This window comes from Populus trichocarpa, chromosome 16, assembly GCF_000002775.5.
Source record: "Populus trichocarpa isolate Nisqually-1 chromosome 16, P.trichocarpa_v4.1, whole genome shotgun sequence".
NCBI classification, from domain to species: Eukaryota; Viridiplantae; Streptophyta; class Magnoliopsida; order Malpighiales; family Salicaceae; genus Populus; species Populus trichocarpa.
In genome coordinates this window covers 13,842,431-13,862,601 of record NC_037300.2, presented here as the reverse complement: position 1 = coordinate 13,862,601, position 20,171 = coordinate 13,842,431, and the positions used below count along the sequence as shown (strand labels likewise).

Genomic DNA, 20,171 nt, shown 5'->3' with positions numbered 1-20,171 from the left:
TTTAGTTTTTCTTTTAGTGGAGGAGAGAGGAGGGGTTGCTGGATTCCGGCTTAGAGAGAGAAGTTGGCTTGGGGAAACTTTAGCCACTAGAATGATAGATTTTTGCGTGAAATGATTCCATATGATGAGAGGGATTACCATTAAATGTTCTTTTACCTTGAAAACACATTAAAAAAAAAACAAATCTAAGTTCAGGAAGAATTTTTGTTTCGGATTGATTTCAGGTTTTGGACCGATATTTGTTTTTTGTGTTTTTAAAGGCTATTGATTGGTTTAACAAGATTTCTAAGGTATTTCCTCAATGTTTTGGGTAAAAAATGAGTTTTTAGGTAAAAATAATAACCTTGTTTTTCCAGCAACACCAATGGCCAAATTATGAGATTTCTAGACGACGTATCGTCTAGGAAAGCCAATGACGCGTCATCTGTTTTTTTTTTTCAAAGAAACTAGGGTGGACCATTAATTTTTTTTAAAATTATATGCTTGCTCGTATGGGTCTTTTCTTGATTGGGCTAGGCGCAAGCCAAGTCCAGCATGGCTTCATTTCTTTCTTTCTTTCAAGTTTTTTTTTTATATTAATGGGTTTTTTATATGTGTTTTTAAATAATTTTTATAACTTTTAAATTTTAATTAATACCCCTTCTCTATGATTTGTTTTTGGATTTTTTAGCCTTTTTTGAATAGCGATTATTTTTTAATTATATTGGGTGTGTTTAGTTTTTCAAAGGTTAGTATGATTCATCAATATTTTTTAATATTTTATATAGATTAAGTATTTTTTTATAATATTTTTAATATGTATAACCTTGCATAATATTATTTTTTTACTTTTATTTTGTTTAATAAATTTTATATGTGGCAATCTCTATTAAAAATTGATTTTCATAAACAAATTCATTGGACACAAGTAATTAAATGGTTTATGTTGTGATATTAAATATCTTTATCTACATTGGTATCTTAATTTTTTCAATTATATTTTAATTTATCATTGATTATTTTTTTCCATTTATTTACACAATGGTTAGTGGTTTGTTTAATTGGATGCGTGCATAAGTTTTTCAATTTACATTTATAATTTTTTATGTAAAAAACCGCATTGAAAAATTTAACATATTCAAGTTTATTTGATCATGTAATGATGTTTTCAATTTGATCCTTATTTTTATGATTTTTTTAAACTCTTTTATAAAAGTTTTTTTTTTTAATTTCATCCTTCAATCCAAGTTGATAGAGTATTGTTTTTTTTTTTTGTCCTCATTGATCGTTTTTTTTTTATATCTATGTTTTCTCGTTTTCTATTGTTTCCTCTTTCTTTTTTTCCTATATGATTCAAATAAAACCAATTTATTTAGTTTGTTTGGACTAAAATATGTTTGCGACGTTGAAATATTTTACTGGAAAAATAATACAAACTTGCAATGTAGCGTGAGCACCAATAACTAGTTTGATTATATATTTATTGATGCATGGATTCGATCCTACACCTTTCCAAATGAAGAAAGTTATACTAGTTTACAAGCCATGCACTATGTTGCAAGTCAAATTAATTTTTTTTAAACATAATAAAAAATATTCACGCCATCATAAAAAACTTTTTAGTATTTTTATTAAATTTAGTTTTGTGGGTTAATTTTAAAATATCTCGATCCAACTTTTTGTCTATTCCAAACTTATAATTAAACTATGTGAGGATAAAAGAAAATGAGGATAAAATTAAGAAGAAAAAAAAGAAAAAATTGACAGAAAAACTATCTTGTTCTGATTCCTTGTCTAAACAATGTTTAAAATTAAATCACATGAAAGTTACCCGAACGTGCTCTAATTAACTTAACCTTGGGTAAAAAAAAAACCCAAAATGAGTATTAAAAAATAGGCAAAATTGAAATAAAAAGAAACCATAGAACTCTGTAGTGCTAAAATTAATACTCTACCCACCCCCCACCCACCCACCCCTTTCTTTGGTTATTTCTATTTGAAAGGGTGAAATAAGTGATGTTGTTGCATGAAAAGAAAGAAGATCAATCAAGTGCGCACACAGAGGCACCTAAAAAGCACTCTACACCCCCATCTTCGCCTGCCTAACACCCTTCAATCTATGAGATGTAATCAATCGAGGGACCATCCGTATTAGACAACACTATCTTCTAAAAGATTTGTAATTGACAAAGTCATTAGATTCATTTTATTTTAAATGTAAGAAGTTTCATTTGCCATAACATTGTCTTCATACATTAACAGTTTTTTCACCAAGGATGCAAGGAAAAAGATTTTAGGCAGTTGAGAGTTGAGACGTCCCATTTTATATATTAGACCCGTCATCAATCCAATGATTAAACAACTTAAGATCCCATTTGATTGCTTGGTTTAGATCATGGCTGCTAATACAAAAACAAACACGGGAAGTACCTTGTACTCAAGGAAAAAGAAAGAAAGAACCGTAAAAAATACAAAAGTCTACCAAAATTAATGTCAGAGATTTAAATGTGGTCGGGTGGCTTTTATTTGTGTCGCGTCTTGATCAATACTTTGGACATTATTTGGTACGGTCCGTAAAAAATCATCAATTATTATTGAACTATATGTTATACAGTACCGTTGATTGTGAGATAAGGAGTGTCTGTAATAAATGTTTGTTTGGTGTTATATATGGTGAAAACTTTTCTTTATTCTTTGTAATTTCGCCTAGTCACATCAACTATTCCACCAGCCACCCCCTCACTTTTTCTAGCTCATTAATGATATTTAAAGCCTGTTAATATTTTTTAAGTGTAATTCTTATATAGTTTGTCAAGATTTCCGCGTTGGAATTCTTAATTTGTTCCTATGTCAACTTTACTATTTAAAAAACTTAATAAACAAATATTGAATATTAATATACAAAAATAGTTTTTTTTTTATATAAAAAAAAAGCGAAGTAATTATTGCAATATTACAACGGATGAGGACGGGTTATACATCCTCATCTCTCAGCCACATATTTTTCCTATGAAAAAGAAAAAGAAAAAACTCTCCATTGGATTCTGAGATTGTTCATGAATAAAAATACATGTTCTTCTGCAATCACGGTATATAAAACACAAAACAAAATATGAAGTCCTAATAAATATTTACTCTACCATAATTTGGTATATAATATATAAATTATTAAAAAATAAATCCACCGATATTTGCCCCCCTCTTTTGTGCATGTGGTGGTGTTTGGTCAGAATTAAGAAAGAAAGAAACTCGTGATGTGGAGAAATTATGGACGCAAATGTTTTTTTTTGTCTTTAGTTCTGGCGTTTGGCTGGAACGTGTGCATGTATGGTTACAAAACTGGAAAAGACATGCCCACATGAGAAGGAGAGTCAGCCATGTTTTACTATACTGTCCACCATTGAACATCCTACACAGAGAACTTCCCCCACCATGTTAGATTTTCCTATGATTTTTGTCTCCCATTCGTGCACTGAATTATCTCTATCGATCCATCTCTTTCGTTCTTTCTCCGTAGCCCTCATCCCATTTCTTCATCTAATGGTAAGGGCTAGGTGTACGTTGCAACAGAAGAAAAAAAAGAAGAAAAAAGAAAAGGTTTTGAAAAAGCTCAATAAGAGATCTAGTAACCCTATACCAGTAGTTTAGTAATAAAAAAGTTATAGCTTTTTTATCTAACCGTTGAGTTTGATTCGAATTTCTGAAGAGATTTTAAAGGTCTTGTTATATAAAGGATTGGACACCAGTTGCGCTCTTAAAGCCCCACAAATTAGATTTTGAAAATGTAGTTTGTGTCAGTTTTGTTATTTTTTTAGTCTTGAATTTTCTATTAATTTTAGATTTTCTGTTTTTTTTTTGTTTTAGAATTCTAATTTTTTCATTTTATAAGGATTGTTTTTCATTTATTTAAAAAAGTGTAAATCTCGTAGAGAATTGAAATACATCATAACAATATTTCAGGATAAGACTACGACACAGGTTCCTTGTATGCAAACCATATTTGACCAAAACTTTGTCTTTCTTCTTTACTGTTTTTCTTTTATTTGTTCTTTTGTCTGCATCATTTGACCAAGACATTGTTAGATAGTACTGTGTTTTGGACAATGTTTTTACCGTGTGAGTTACCTAGCCCATTAAATAATTAATACTTTATTTCGAATAAGAAAGAAAAAATTATGCCAACGAGAATTATTCTATAGAGAGAGAGGGAGAGAGATAAAGGGGTCTAGCGTCCAAAAAGTAAGATTATAAGCAACAATGTCATGAAATAGAAATCTTGACTGCATTCTGAAATAAAATGTTCATAATTTTCATATAGAGAGAATAAAAATAGTGCATTTCAGGAATAAATATATAATAGTTGCTGATCGCTAATCAATTATCTACACAACAATTGTTTACAAGCCCCCACCGAAAGGAGAATCAATTTTGAAATTTGTACATGATTAGAAAATATATGTATATATCGAAAATTGTAGCGTGTAAAAGATACTGTGGCTCTCTCCAGTCTCCATGACCCAAAATAATTGTGACTCTCTTTTACTCCTTACCACTCGAAATTATTACATATATTTCTTCATGTTACATCAAATCGATTTAAAAACGAACTTTGACGCATGGATTGTGACAATTCAGATGTCTAAGTCCATCAAAGATTCGAAGTTGTAATTGATGTGGGGTGAAATATGGTAAGGATTGAAAACAAAAGAAGCTGTCAATGCCCTAGAGCTTCATGCATCTTAAAACAAAATGGCATAAACACTGGTCACACACGTGCATAGATTTAGTTAAACTTCGTAAAAGTCCTTGAAATAATTGGCATCCATGTAGGTTAGTAGTAGCCTGTAGGCTCTAGTATGCCCTATCTGATGTCATAGGTAAAAACTTTGTGGGTGCAAGAGGCAAATATTCAAAATACTCCAAACCCAGAATCTGCGGATAGATGTTGGTCGTTTGGCCTTTAATCACTCTCCTAGCTATTCATTGCTTTGTATCGATATCTGCTGTTCTAGACTTCGCTTGCCGACACACTCGTGAAACTGCACCCATTCTCTTGTATTTTACAATCATTCTGTGATCAATTATGTACTGGGTTTGGACAGATTGAAACCACTCTTCCCAATTAGATTGACCCTCATCAGCATCTGGCCTAACAGCTTGTGTGCCCATTTTGACATGTCACATAGGGCAAGATGTGGGGATTTTTTTTTCAAACAAAGGTAAGATATTGGATGCTTGAAGGAGAAGAAGCCTCTCATCATAATAATTTTTCATAACCCATGCCGCTAGTTTGAATATATTTTGAAGGGTTGTATAGATGCATGCATAGGTGGGTTTTTAATGGGTAGTCTTGATTCCTGTGTTACTTGCTTATTTGTTTATGTTTTGGTTCATGTTTATTACATGCTTAAAGTTTTGTTGTTTTTATAAGGTATTTTAATTAAATAAAGAAGAAAATGAATTTATTATGAGTGTAAAAAAGTATGTTGTCTTTTGTTCATATACATACTTGTTAATGTTTGTTTATCTATATGTATGATCTATATTAATAAAATATATTTGTTGTGGAAGAGTTTCAGTGAATGAACCTACCCAATTAAATATTATACCCAATTAAATATTATAGGTTGTGTGCTATGTAGTATTTAAAATATATTGATGATGTTTAAAAACAATTCAAATAGTTTAGGGGCAAGATTTATGTGTCTTGTATAATTGATCAGTCTCTTGGTTTTGATAATCTGATTTATTTTTCTATATCAAGGTGACTAGTGCTTAGTGTCTGGTGTTTGGGAAACCAAGGTGGTTGGTGCCTGATGTTTGATAAGCTAGCTAAGGTGGTTGGTGCTTGTAAAAAGTCTTCTTTAGTGAATTTATAGACTTTTTAATGCTTAAGTAAGTATTTTTTTTTAGAGAAAAGACAATGATATTTTAGAGAAAAACTCTGGAAATAAATATGCAATAAAGAATAAAGATTGAAAACCTTTTTCTTTGAAGGATTCATATTATTTTTATATCCCGTGAACCTTGTCATTTTTTTTTTGTAGAAGAAGGGTTGAAATGTCATCTTACTCTGATAGCATTAAAAAGGGATAAAATATCTCTTACACATAATTAATAAGGGATAAATATATCTTACATATCATTAATGAGGGATAAATATCAGGTCCCTCTAAAGACTTTTATACATTTAGGGATATAGAGAGATGAATATCTTTGACCTTAACTTTCTATGTTAAAGGTTATAATAAAAACAAATAGAGTCTTGTGACCCAATAAAATGCCTAGAAAGATCATCAGTTTTACATATATCTAGGCTCGACAAGATGTTGAGCCGAAGGATGTTAGGTCTGATAATTTTTTAAACCCGCATGTACTTGGACTTAACGTGTAATTAAACCTAGGGATGTTGGGTCTGGTGGATTGCTAGACCTATATGTACTTGGGCTCAACACGTAGCTGAGCCTAAGAATATTGGGTCTGAAGGATTGGCAGACTTATATGTACATGAGCTTAGCGCTTAGCCAGACCCATATATACATGGGCTCAACGCGTAGCTGAGCCTAAGAATATTGGGTTTGATGGATCGCCAGACCCATATATACTTGAGCTCAAAGCATAGCTGAGCCTAAGGATGTTGGGTCTGACGGATAGCCAGACTCATATATATATACTTGGGTCTGACATGTAGCTAAACCTAGAGATGTTAGGTCATTACCTTGCATTTGGTCCTTTTTTTAACATGGTTTTAAGAAAAAATAACATGTCTAAAACACATTGATCCATCAGTAGCCCCCCGAAGTCTTTGAGTATTTGTTACACAATGATTTTGAAAGGTTATCAGCCTTAAAGAAAGTTCTTTTACTTGAGAGTTGTTTGTCTTATTAATGAGAGCCTTTTTATCTTTCCTATGAGATTTGTCTTTGTAGAACTGTTGGGATTGTTTGTGTCCATGTGTCTCATTCTTTTACGAAAGAGATGATCAAGTGACTTATTTTTTATAAGAGGTGTCCATTGAGAAATAAAATGATAGTGTGCATTCAATGCAATAATTAAGTAGAACTATGGAGATATGAGATGACATAAAAAATCATTCATCCAACGGTGAGAGTGAAAAGATGTTTTCTCTATAACCCTAGTCATTCTATCTTTTCTTTTACTTTCTGAAAAACTACTTTGTTTAAAAAAACCGTGAACTAATTTTGCTCTAATTGAAGGAAAAAAACTCTCATTCTAGGTATTTTCATCAAAAGTTTGTTTTTCCTTTTCTACTTTAAGTAAAAAAATAGATAAAAAAAAAAGTCAGATATGTTTATAGAAAAAAGGATATCGCTACCTCTAAAGAGGAGCACAAGTTTCAACCTGAAAGCAAAGGAAACAACAGGAGATATAGGTCCATCAAACTAGGTCCTAGAATTAGAAGGAATAAAGCCTCAACACCCACCCACCCTAGGCAGGGGGAGAGCAATTATCCCCACAGGAAGAGTCCTTCTCTAACCACTACTAGAGAACCTCAAGAGAGATGAAGGCTACCTTAGGCTCCTGAAGATGATGCCCCTAGTACTCTAGGTGTAAAGGACATTGAATTCATTAATATTTGACAGATAGAAGAGTACACAACTCAAATGCATGTTAAGGCTGAGCGTATCAACCAATCGACCTTAAGCTCTACTCAAGGTCATTTGGAAATTACAACCTCTTTCTACATGTATACATTAGGGTACACCTTCCCTCTCCAATGATTTATGAGGGAGGTTTTTAGATATTATCAATTGGATCCAAGCCAGCTGCATCTCAATAGGTGAATAATTTTATATGTATTTGATAAAAAATTTAGGCTTGTCAAAATTGAGCCTACAATTAGCATCTTTAAGACCTATTATCATCTAGTTGTTGGTACCGATTGTAATAATGACATGCATTGGTTTTTTACATTTTACAATAGACCCCCTGGATTTATGAAGGAAACCCTATGGGGAAAACCTACCCATGTCAAAATATAAAAGGAAAGGTGGTTGATACTGAGGTATAACAAGTCAGTCAGCCCTAGAGATTAGATGCAACAGATTTGGAGTTGCTCTCACTATTAAAGGATACCTCCCACTAATATCAACAATAAACCTCGTTTGAGCTTGGGATGAGGAGAAGATATATGTTGTATTTGTATCGATCTCAGCCGAGTACGAAGTCAATAAAATGGTCAGATGACACTACCACACCCTGTTGCAAAGTATGCACCTTACCCTTTTAGTTTTTGTTACATCTAAGTTCATTACTGACTTTGTTTTTATCCAGGATTGATAGTTGAAGGAGAAGGAGAAACTTCAACAAGTTCTATAAAAGAGAGTTCACGAAAAGGGTATTCGTCTCTTTTCTTGAATAAAAAAATACTAGAAAAAGATGGAAGATGACCACATCATTGCCGATGAACTCCCTGTACTTGAGGATGTAATGGCGAGAACCAGAATTCCCATGGAAACAAAAGCTAGAGATAATCATACTCCTCTGTCTGGGAGTCAAATATATTTGACTCTTCCTGAAGTGATTACGAGCACTACTGCCCACTTTAAGAGAAGGAGGGTCTTCACCCCTATAGAGAACGATGTGCTAGCCTTAATCATTGAGGTTCATGTGGTGGCATTTCCTTTGCCTCGACTTCCAGTTTTGTCTGTAGAGGTTGCAACAACTAGGACCTTTACTTGGGATATTTTTGAAAAAGCTGAGTTCGAGGATGCTTTTTCCAACATCATTCTTGATTGAGCTCCCTTCAGCTTCCCCGCCATGACTGAGGAAGAGAGGCAACTTATGAAGGTTGTTGTTGGTGGAAGGTCGGGCCTTGAGAAGGTTGGCCTTAAGGTGGTGAGAATGTTGAAAAAGATTCTCACCATTCCATCAGACATCTCGATGATGTCTAATGAGACCTACAACCACTATTTGATTTTAACCAGTCAAATGACCTTTAATGTAAGGAACTTTCTCATTTCACCTTTTAGTTTGGTTTTATAACCATTGTTCCTAACACTTATTCTTGACAGACTTTCATAATGCGTGCCCATTCTAAGAGGTGCTAGATAGGGCAAACCAGGCTGCCTTCGAACAGCTAAAAAAGGAAAAGGTTATTGTGATAGCCGAACTGATGAGCCTTAAGGTGGCCTATTCATCGCTAAAAGAACAACTCAATGTGGTTTATTCATCACTGAAGGAACAAATACAAAGCTTTGTTCTCCAGTTAAGCTCCAATGATAAACTACTTCAAGCCAATTATAACCAAGTAGATACCTTGAAACGGGAGATCCTTGAGGCGAAAACCACCCAAGATGGTCTAAGGGTTGAGCTTCTCACTTTTAGAGAAGAAGCCTAAAGTTCTTAAGCTCTGCTGGAGGCTTTGAGGAACTCTCTTAGGGAGTTCCAAGAATTTTTCAAGGGGGTCTATAATTTTAACTAAGATGGTTGGGGACAAGATCTTTCTTACCATGTTCAACCTGTATTTCTTCAATCAATTAATAGGAATGCAGATGGACTTCGACACTGCCTTTTATTCAGTCAATATGCTTGATTTTACAGATGTGTTCCCATCAATAGAGAAATACACAATTGCACTAAGGGGACTATATCGATCCTTTTTCAAGGTATATTATGCAATCGCATTAGAGAAACTAAGTTCATCCCATTCATAGAAGGTTATGGGGATGTTGCCCTGTATAGATCATGTTCATTCCCGTTGTTGAGGTAATGTTTATCCCATCATTGGAGAAATGTGTAATTGCATTAGAGAGACCACGTTGATCCCTTCCAAGATAGATTATGTAATCGCACTGAGGAGATGATGATCCCTTATAAGGTAAATTGTGCAATCGCACTAGGTAGACTAAGTTCATCCCATCTTTGAAAGGTTGTGGGGTTGTTGCCTTAGAGAGATCATGTCTTTCCTCGTTGCTGAGGTAGTCTATCTCATCCATGAAGAAGTGTGAAACCACACTAGGGAGACCACGTTGGTCCTTTCTAAGGTAGATTGTGCAATCGCAATAGGGAGACTTTGATCCCTTCCAAGGTAAATTATGCAATCGCACTAGAAAAATTGAGTTCATCCCATCCCTGGAAGGTTATGTGGAGTCTTTCAAGCATCACCTGGAGAAAAATAAAAAGTCATTTTAAATAAGTCATTCATATATAAAAACTTACATTCTTATTCTCATTGGCTACGATAAATGTTTATTTGATCAGAGTGCCAAACGTGAGGGAGGCTCTTCCCTTTCACTTGGATGGTTGCCAAAGATACTTCACATATTTTATGGTTTGAAACAACATTCCACTTATACTTATTGAAGGCTTTCCAAAATATCGAGGCTCTAACTGCATTCGTGAAGTTGATAAATGCATAACCTAAATTTTCTCGCCTCACTAAGTCCATGGGCAAGTAGAAGAAATTATACTCGAACTTAGAGCAATCAAATTATTGCATTGCCTTTCCTACTTCTTATTGAAGAGTTGTTGAAGTTATGATGGAGCGGATGTACCAACAATTATAGAGAGGTTTGTGACATGTCTCATTCTATGAGTGTATTGATTATTCCTTTAATGGTGATTAAGGATGTCAATAAACTAGTTTTGAAAGAATAATCGATGACTTTTTTATCATTTCCCCACAGACGATACCAATTGATGATGTTCCAAAAATTTCAAGTAGTTTGGGGGCAAGGCTTATGTCTTAGATAATCAATTAATCTCTTGGTTCTTGTAATATGATCCATTCTCCCTAACCAAGGTGGCTGGTGCCTAGTGCCTAGTGTTTGGTAAGCCAAGATGGTTGGTGATAGGTAATTGCAAAAGGTTCTCTTTGGTGAATTTAAGTACTCTCCGATACTTAAGTAAATATCTTTCTAAGAGAAAAGACAATAATATTTTGGAGACTCTAAAAATAAATATGCAGTAGAGAATAAAAATTGAGAACCTTTTTTCTTTGAATGATTCATAGTATTTTTAAAGCTCGTGAACCTTGTCATTTTTTTTGGAGATGAGGGGTTGGAATGTTATCTTGCTCTTATAGCATTTAAGAGGGATAAAATATCTCTTACACATTATTAATGAGGGATAAATATAAAGTCCCTCTAAAAAATTTATACATGTAAAGATATAGAGAGATGATTATCTTTGATCTTAACTTTCTAGGGATATAGAAAGATAATCGGTTTTACATTTATCTAGGCTCAGCGAGATGTTAAGGGAGTGTTTGGAAACGCCGTGCAAACCATGTTCCAAAAAATTTTGAAATTTTGTTTTTAGCTTAAAATAATTTTTTTATGTTTTCGTATCGTTTTGATGTGTTGATGTCAAAAATGATTTTTAAAAAATGAAAAAACTTCATTTTGATGCATTTTATAAGCGAAAATCACTTTGAAATGTCACCGCTATCACAGTCTCAAACAGGCCCTAAGCCTAGAAATGTTAGGTTTGATAGTTTTTCAAACTCGCATGTACTTCAGCTCGACGCGTAGCTAAACTCATGGATGTTAGGTCTTACGGATTATCAGACCTAAATATACTTAGGTTTAATGCATAGGTAAACCCAGGGATGTTGGGTCTAACGGATTGTCAGGTCCATATATATGTAGGCTCAACGTGTGGTCAGATCTATATGTACTTGGGCTTAGCGCGTAATTGAGCTCAAGGAAGTTGGGTCAGACCCATATATACTTGGGCTCAACGCGTAGCTGAGCCTAACAATATTAGGTCATCACCTTGCCTTTGGTCTTTTTTTTAACATGGATTTTAGACAAAAAAAAAAAATAGCGTGTATAAAACACGCCGATCCATCATACACACACAAACATTTCCTCCAAGTAGGTTTGGTTCAAGTATCTGTTATGCATAATTACATGATTTTGATGTGGGATTTGAACTAGTAAGTAGTTTGGTTATTGAGTCATTAGATCAACTCAATTTTTTTTTTGTCAAATTGATATCTTTTTATTTTTTAAAAGAAATTCCTTGGTTTTGACTAAACCAAGTTTAAACTGAGTTTGACATGATCAACTAGGTTGTAAATTAACTCGTTTGGTCACTTAAATTTAGCTAGGTTAATATTAAAATTATTTCAAATTAAAATCCAATTTATATTAGGTTATGAGTTAGGAATTTGCTGATCCACAAGCATACAAAGATAAGCATTTAGTATCATGCTAATCATATTAATCCAAACTATGTTTGTGTTTTTTTTTTTATTATTATTATGGACACCATTGTTCATGTAGTAGTTTTTAATTTGATGCCAGTTTCTTTACGGGGAGTTGTTCTGAAAGAGCACAGAAAGCAAGAAACTGAAGTCCAAGGCATTAAATGTAATGTAAAGCCTTTTTTTTTTTTTTTTTTTTGGGGGGGGGGGGGGGGGGGGGTTGGGGGTAAACTATGGAGTATTTTACTCTTCATCGATTAACAACATTTCCATTTCAATCCATATATGTTCGGAAAAGTTTCAATCTAACCCCTAGCCTAAAAAGCTAATAGAATCTGAAGGAGTGCCTGTTTTTATCACTTACCTTTTCTGCTACTTTCTCATAGTTATCTCTCACCTTTTCCCTTCAAATTTATGTGTAAGTGCTAGTATATATGTCATAAAAACTCTTTACAGTTTAAAAAATTATTCAAACTGCATTCGGAATTTGTTTCCTTTAAGTATTTGAGGGCCAATGGATACATTGGAAAATAAATTAGGTTACAAATATAAATTTAATTTAACTCCTTTCATATTAAATAAGTAAATATATGTGGGTCACTCATATCATCAAATAAAATTAGAGTGACTTTATCATTAATCACCTTGCTGAGCATTCATAATATTAATTAACCTTTTAATCAAAGTGCAATTATTTTTATTTTCGATGATGTTATTTCAACTTCATCAATTGTCAAATATTTCCCTTTATTAATATTGTAAAAAAATTCCACTTTATAATTCTATAAAGTGACCACCCCCACTACTTTATTTTAACATTAATTAATTGTGCCTTAATTTGCTTACATATAAACGCACTTCTAAATTATTTCTTAAGTTACTTCACTCGTGATGAAAGTTGGATTAGCAATTGTGAGTCTTGTCCTCACCCTCTCGTACAATGAGACAACTTCATAGGAAATTTTATGGCGCATAGTTGTAGTTATAGAAAAGAAATAAGCATAAAAAGATGAGAGAAAATCATGTATAATCCCACCAAAAATAATGAGAATTCTCTTTTTTATTAAAAATATATATTTTTTTGTCTATCTTTTTTCTATACCGTAAATATTCAATACTTACAGTTTAAATACGTAAAATTTAACATATAATTTCTCGAGTTATGCATGCGAAATTAAAGATTAGAGAGGTGGTAGACAAACACAAATCCACCCTCCACTTTGACAAAATTAAAACATGAAAGTCAATGGCTTACATATTTCTAATTAAACAGTTGAATCCGCAAAATTAGGGACCTTTAACTGCGGATTTTGAAGTGAAATATTTATTTATTTTCCCTTTTGTTTGGTATGACAATCAAGCATGGAACTCCTTGTCCCACAAAGATCCAACACTCAGCCTTGGTGCTTTCTAATCAAATAATGAACAATTAGTTTTTTTTTTTTTTTCACTTTTAAAATGGTAAACTAGTTTTTCTTTTTTCCGTCAGTGACTGTGGACTTGCGCATGCTTTAACCCTAATGTCTTTGAGCCATTGAAAGTGAATTCAGCTTTTGACATCTCCCATGCATCTTTAACTTTTCAAGTGAGCAAATTTTCAACTTTAAGGCAAAGCTGTGAAGATTTTGAAAGCTTCTTGTGATAGTATACCATATATAGTGCTCATCAAAAGTTGTTTTGGTTTCATACTATGTGTAGAAATTTGAATTTAGTACTCTTTCCTTTCCTTCTTTATTAATTGTTGATCATCTTTAAGTATTTTGAATTTGCAGCTTTTGTTTTCTTTCTTTAGTGTTCATCTCTAGAAATGGGAGTGTATGAAAGCTGAATATTCTGCCCAGAGAGAGAGAGGGAGAGAGGGAGGGAGGGAAAGGGCTTCTAGATTTTAAAGAAACAATAGAAACTGAATCTTGTCCTTAAAGGGTGTCTTCTTTTGGGTGAAAAAACTGAAGTTTTGAGTCAGTATTGTATCCAAGGGGGTCCCTTGTATCCATTCGCATACCTATAATTTACAATGCTGTCATTTGTTCATGTCCATAGATGCATTGAGAAAGCAAAATTTCTTGTCACGAGGCCTCTTTGGGATTTACAATTTAGGACTTAAGAGGCCTAAACCTTAAGCCACTCTTAAAAAGGATGTTAATTACCTTTAATTTTCTGTAGCTTCACATGCACAAAATTTTAGTAACAGATCTACTGAAAAGATGCAGAATCAAGAGGAAATGAACAATATTAGGCTGCTTTTGGGACTGTAATATCTAATAATTAAATTGTTGGTTTGTTGGCAATTAGTCAATTGAGGTTGTTGTTAGCTAGCATGCATGATTTAGCAGGGCAATCTTGCATTTAACTTTCTTGTCCCCTTTGGAAAGTTAAAGGAGCCAAAAATCAAAATAAAGAAAAACCATGGCACTGCAGTCATGCACTTTCCCAAAGTTAGCAAAATGCAACAGTTTCTGGTTTTTTTTTATTATTTTAATTAAATAGTCCAAGTCTAATATCATGAACAGCCTTATATTCTGTTTTTTCAGAACAAAAGCTTGATAATCTCTCCAAGATTTACTATAATATAAGTATATTAAAAATTACAGAAGACCAGCTCTTTATAAATTGGACCTAATTAACTTATTTCTGCTAATATGAAGAACTGCTAGCTCATGATAAGAAATTATATCATAATAACAAGATGGTTATTCGGAGAAATTAAAAAAAAAAGAAAAAAAGGGGTAATAATATACAATGGAAAGATTTCACTGCAACTTGATGTCAGAGAGATCAAACCAGATTTGCTTGAACACCTTAATAATAAGGTCATGATATTCATCAGAATTGAGTGAAAGATAACAAGCAAGAAGGTCTTCTAAGTCCTTTGATGCCTTGATATTGTTCTCCACTATCATCTCCATCATTGATTCCCTGAAATCTTTCTGAGGATCAAAAGAAGATTTCACAACTGCCAAGCTATCCGAAAGGCTTCTTCGCGACCGAGACAATGAACTTGTAGTTGATGACACACTCTTTCGACCATTATTGTATGCCTGGATTTTCCTATTTGAGATTCTTGGAGAATTGACTCTTAGCCTAACTCCTGGTGAAGTGACAGAATTTCTCCTGACAGTAGTATTAGTCTTATGTTCTTTCATTGCAGTAATGCTCCCTTCTTTGACAACCTTAACAGATAAAGAAGCATTAGCGTTTGTTTCCTCATATTTAGCTGAACTCCTTCTATACTTGACTGGTTCCAGGGTGTCTTTCTTCTTGAAATCTTCCACTTGATCATCAAATTTAGGGGGCTTTGTTATGATGGGAGGGAGATCAAGATCAGATATTTTGTGAAACACGTCCACATCATCTGATCTCCTAGCAATATATTTCTCATCCATGTTGATAACAATATCATCATAGTTATTAGAATCTAGTTTGCAGTCACAATTAGAACTTGACCAAGACAACATTTTATCAAATGAGTCAGTAGCAAGAACACAGTCAGACCTGAATTCTGGTGGAAATGAGTCAGAGAAATCCGTCTCCTGATCAAGAGAACTATCAGAAAGAGAAGCTGAGTAGTCTGGAGGAGAATTTGGTTTAGTCCATAGGGTAGCACGGCAGTTGCAAACGGCAGAGACAGAAGAGGTGGCTAGCTTAGGAGAGGAGGACTTGATGGTCCTTTTCCTAGCCCTTTGTTTCGATGATCTTCTTGGTGGGTCAGGAAAAAGGGTGTCTGTGGATTTTGAGTTTCTTGGGGAGGTGTGAAATTTTTGGTCACTTGAGATAAGCTCCCTGGTGTTGTAGTATGATTTTCTCGGACAAGAATTGTAGTGAGGATGTTTTGGCTTGGACGGTGGTTGCTGAGATTCAGCTACAGCTGCTGCTGCTGCTGATGTAGCTTGTTTTTTCTTTGTGGAATGAGTGGTGGTGTTGTGGTTCCTTGTTTTGCCCATGTCTTTGAGCTTGTAAAACCAAGCATTGGGCATCATATCTGATAATCTAAACCTATTGTTGCCCATCAAAAACACCACCCTTCCCTTCCCCTCACCCTCTTTTTCTGTGTATTTGTGAGTGAAAATAGTGGCTAGCGGAACAGAAAAAATTGTTGGATTGTCTATGTCAAAAGCTTTGGCTGAGCCTTGAGAGTGTTGAGAGGATAACTAGAGGGACAAATTGGAATTGGAGAGAAGGGAGGTGTGGTCCATAAAGGGAGAAAAAGGTAGCATCAAAGAAATGGGGATGGGGCCAAGTGTAAATGACTTTCTGTGGCCACGACTCCTAATTCACCTAAGCAAAACATAAAATCTGGTCTCTTATAATCATCACAGTTTTTTATTACTTTAATTTATTAAAAGAACCAAGCTCTTCAATTTGTTATCCCATGTGACAAAGCCTCTGTGATTTTTTTTACTGCGAAATGCCAATCAATGTCTTCCATGATTTTCAGCTTTTTTGTCCGATTTGCTGGCATGCAAATTACCCCCACACGGAGTTCATGATAGGTTGAGCAGTGTGTCGAGTGTTTGTTTCCGATAATTTTAATGTGTTGATATATATATATATCAATTAAAAAGTATTTTTGTAAAATACTCTCTCATAATATTAAATATACATACTCTTGTACCGAGGCTTGTGGCCCAACAGCAGAGGTAAGGTTTTCTTGCCTCTGTCACCTGGGTTCGAGCCTCAGCGTGCACGCCTGTCACCCCCGCGGTGTCTTACCTGCCTGCTGGGCTTGCAGGGTGTTCAGTGGGTCCGGGGATTAGTTGTGGTGCGCGTAAGCTAGTCCAGATACCCCGGGTTACCAAAAAATATATATATACATACTCTTCATTATAATATCAAATATGTCAAATACACATTGATGAAAAACATGTGTTAGTTATTCTTTTCTTTTTAATGTACCAAAAAAAATCATTTTAAATGAATAAAAATAAGTATTTTGAATTTTTTTTATATAATTATAATATTCTTGATTTTCAATGACTTTGACTTCTAACAAAACTTGCGTTCCCAGCAATTTACTTTCTTCATTATACATACATAGCCCGACCATATAACGCAATAAAGTTCATGTACTTGAATATTTTTGGCATTATAATTCGATGGAATTTTAACTATATATAATTTAATTCAATAAAGAAACTGTTGCATGCATTTTTGCACAAATAAATTATCTCTTCATCTTTTTTTATTCTTAAAATTTAACCTTGGAGAGCTGCAATTGATCTATCTTATTATTATTATTATTATTATTATTAAACGTCACATAGAAAAGTGAGCATACATATATTTAGTTTATAATCATTTAATATATAAGATCATGGTATCATTACTATAAAATATATAAACTTGCATAAAAAATTAAAATGCAATCACAACATGCATATTAATTAAAATAATGCATAAGAAAATAAAATTAACTAATAGCATACATTCTAACAATATATTGAAAATATACTTAAATAAAAAAAATAAAAAATACTTATTGAAGAACTTAGTATATAATCAATCTGAAATTTAATATTGTTGTCAAGAATCAAACATTTGTTTTTAAAGTTTTATTATTTTTTAGTTGGTGTAAAAGGATTAGCTTTAATAAATTTCCTAAGATTTCAATAACTCCTCCTCCTTGATTATGTACACTTTTAAATAAGGTCCAACAAACTCAAAAAAATTATATTCAATGTCTCTCTATAAAGGCTGAACCTAAGCTTTAGATTATGAGGGGGGGGGGAATAGAGCTTTAAAAAACCATAAGAGTTAAGATGGAAAAATAGATAAAGAAGAGTGTCAAATTCTGCAGAAAAAATCTATCCAAACAGTGCAAAAAATCAACCACACAACATTCTTCTTCAACCCCTTTTGTAGAACTTAACTTGATGAAATTTCTCTATTATCAACTTTGATTACCCTCCATAAAATTAGAATTAAACCTTAACGTTTTTTTTCTTTAAATCATATGTATTTTGAGTTGAGAAAATTATTCAAGCTTGTAGAAAATCCTTCTTGATAGAAATTGATTAGTTCTACTATTCATGGGCTGGACTAGATAGTGCTGTGGGTTGGAAGAAATAATTCTTCAAGGAGTAGATCAAAGCTCTAATTTAAATTGGCAAAAAATAATTTTTTATAGTCTAAAATATCATTTTACAATAAACTCAAATCTCAAACTTTTTCATTAACTAATTTTCTAGTAAAATATTTTAGAGGAAACAAACATAAAAATATATTTCTGAAAAATATTTTTTCTAAAACAAACAAGAAAAAATCTAGAAAATACACAAAATAAACAAACCTAATAAAATGAGATAGTTGCGGAATTGATCTCAAGTAAATCATTCTGAGAACTGAAAGTAGTTGCAATTTTAGTGCAAAGAAAAAAATCAACTTTTTTCTATCTTGTTAGTGAAATGTATCCCAAATAAAATAAAATATAAATATTAAAATATAAAATTTAGAAATAGTCACCAACTTCAATACTTAAATATTTTAAATAAAACATAAAATCAATTATCAAGTTTAATATGATAATGGAGTCATTAAAATTTAACTATATATGTAATATCTTTGAGTTCAATTTGTTAAACAATCCAAAAAAACAAGTTCATAGTGAAGGACAATATTAATCTCAATTTATAATATCTTTGGTCTAATTGTTAAAGATATTTTTTTTCTTCATTTTTTAGATTCATTTCATGTTGGGATATTATCTAGAGAAATTTGTTAAATACTTCTAAATACAATAACGGTTATAGGGGTGTTTTCTTAAGATTATTTTAAAAAATATTTATTAATATATAAACTACATAAAAAATTATTAATTATCATCGAGTCAGAAAAAAAAAAGTGATCACATATGCATTAAATAAAGAAAATGACACGAAAATAATAAAAAACATTAAATCACATTTAATGACATTTGATGATTAGCTCACAGCCTCACACTAGATTCATCGCCCGTGTTACATCACAGACTTGACTAGGTTTTTCTCAACACAGAAAAAGATGTTGAGCCTACGTTAAGTTCTTTAAAAAAGTACAAGTCTGAGATTTAAGTAATTGACTCGACTTGGCACAATAAATAAATTTAATCTAACAATGTGATTTTAAAAAATTAATGATAGTAAATAAACCAAACTAAAAAAAATACAATGATCAACTTAAAAATAAATATTTACTAATATTATTGAAATATATTCTCCTAATATTTGATAATGAAGTAAAAATCAAATGAGTACATGATAACTCACAGAAAGCAAAATGAAAAGAAAAAAAGAGCTTAATTTTTAACAAATCAAATATCAAATGATGAAATTAAAAACAATGAAAAAAAAACCAATACAGGTCCACCCGAGTAAGCTTGGCAAATACACAACTTAGTTGTGAGATCGGGATAACCCTGTAGAAATTAGATTTAGTAAAACAACAAAGCTCGAATATCAAACAACTCAATGTTGAAGGGCAAAAGTAAAAAAAAATCTAGTATAGAAAAAAAAAACAACAAATTTTTTTTTATTCAACTTAGGTTAACCCGTTAAGCTTGCGAGTTGGGACATGAAACCAAGATAACCCTTTAAAGAGAAAAGTGAAAACAAAATCATGAATCTCAATCCCCAAGTCAACTCAAGTTAATCTTTAAAATATGTGACTCGGGTCATAAGGCTGAGACTAACATCTTAAAAGGCAAATCTGAAAAAATTATGAAGCGATATCCTTTATTAACTAAATATCAAGGGATGAAATTGAAAAAAAATTAAAATTAAAAAAATATTAAAAATAAAAATAAATAGTAGTAAAAAAATAAGGAGCAAATTTCAAATAAAAAATAAAATGAAAAAAAAATATTAAAAGATAAAATTGAAAAAAAATAATTAAGAAAATGATAAAAATAAATAAATAAATAAAAATTAAATCTGATTAAAAATCAAATGAAAACAAATGCTAAGAAAAGAAATTAAAAAAAAATCAATAAAAAAACAAAAAACAAAATCAATCTAATTAAAAATCAAATGAAAATGAAATGGCTATT

General features: G+C 32.4%; 1 protein-coding gene across 1 annotated transcript; it reads right to left on the bottom strand.

Moving 5' to 3' along the window:
• Window positions 1–14,691: 14,691 nt before the first annotated feature.
• LOC7488776 (transcription repressor OFP2) lies at window positions 14,692–16,399 on the bottom strand. Its single transcript, XM_002323027.4, has one exon. The coding sequence runs from the start codon at window positions 16,156–16,158 to the stop codon at window positions 14,902–14,904; it is 1,257 nt and encodes a 418-aa protein (XP_002323063.2). The 5' UTR covers window positions 16,159–16,399; the 3' UTR covers window positions 14,692–14,901.
• Between the last annotated feature and the right edge of the window lie 3,772 nt (window positions 16,400–20,171).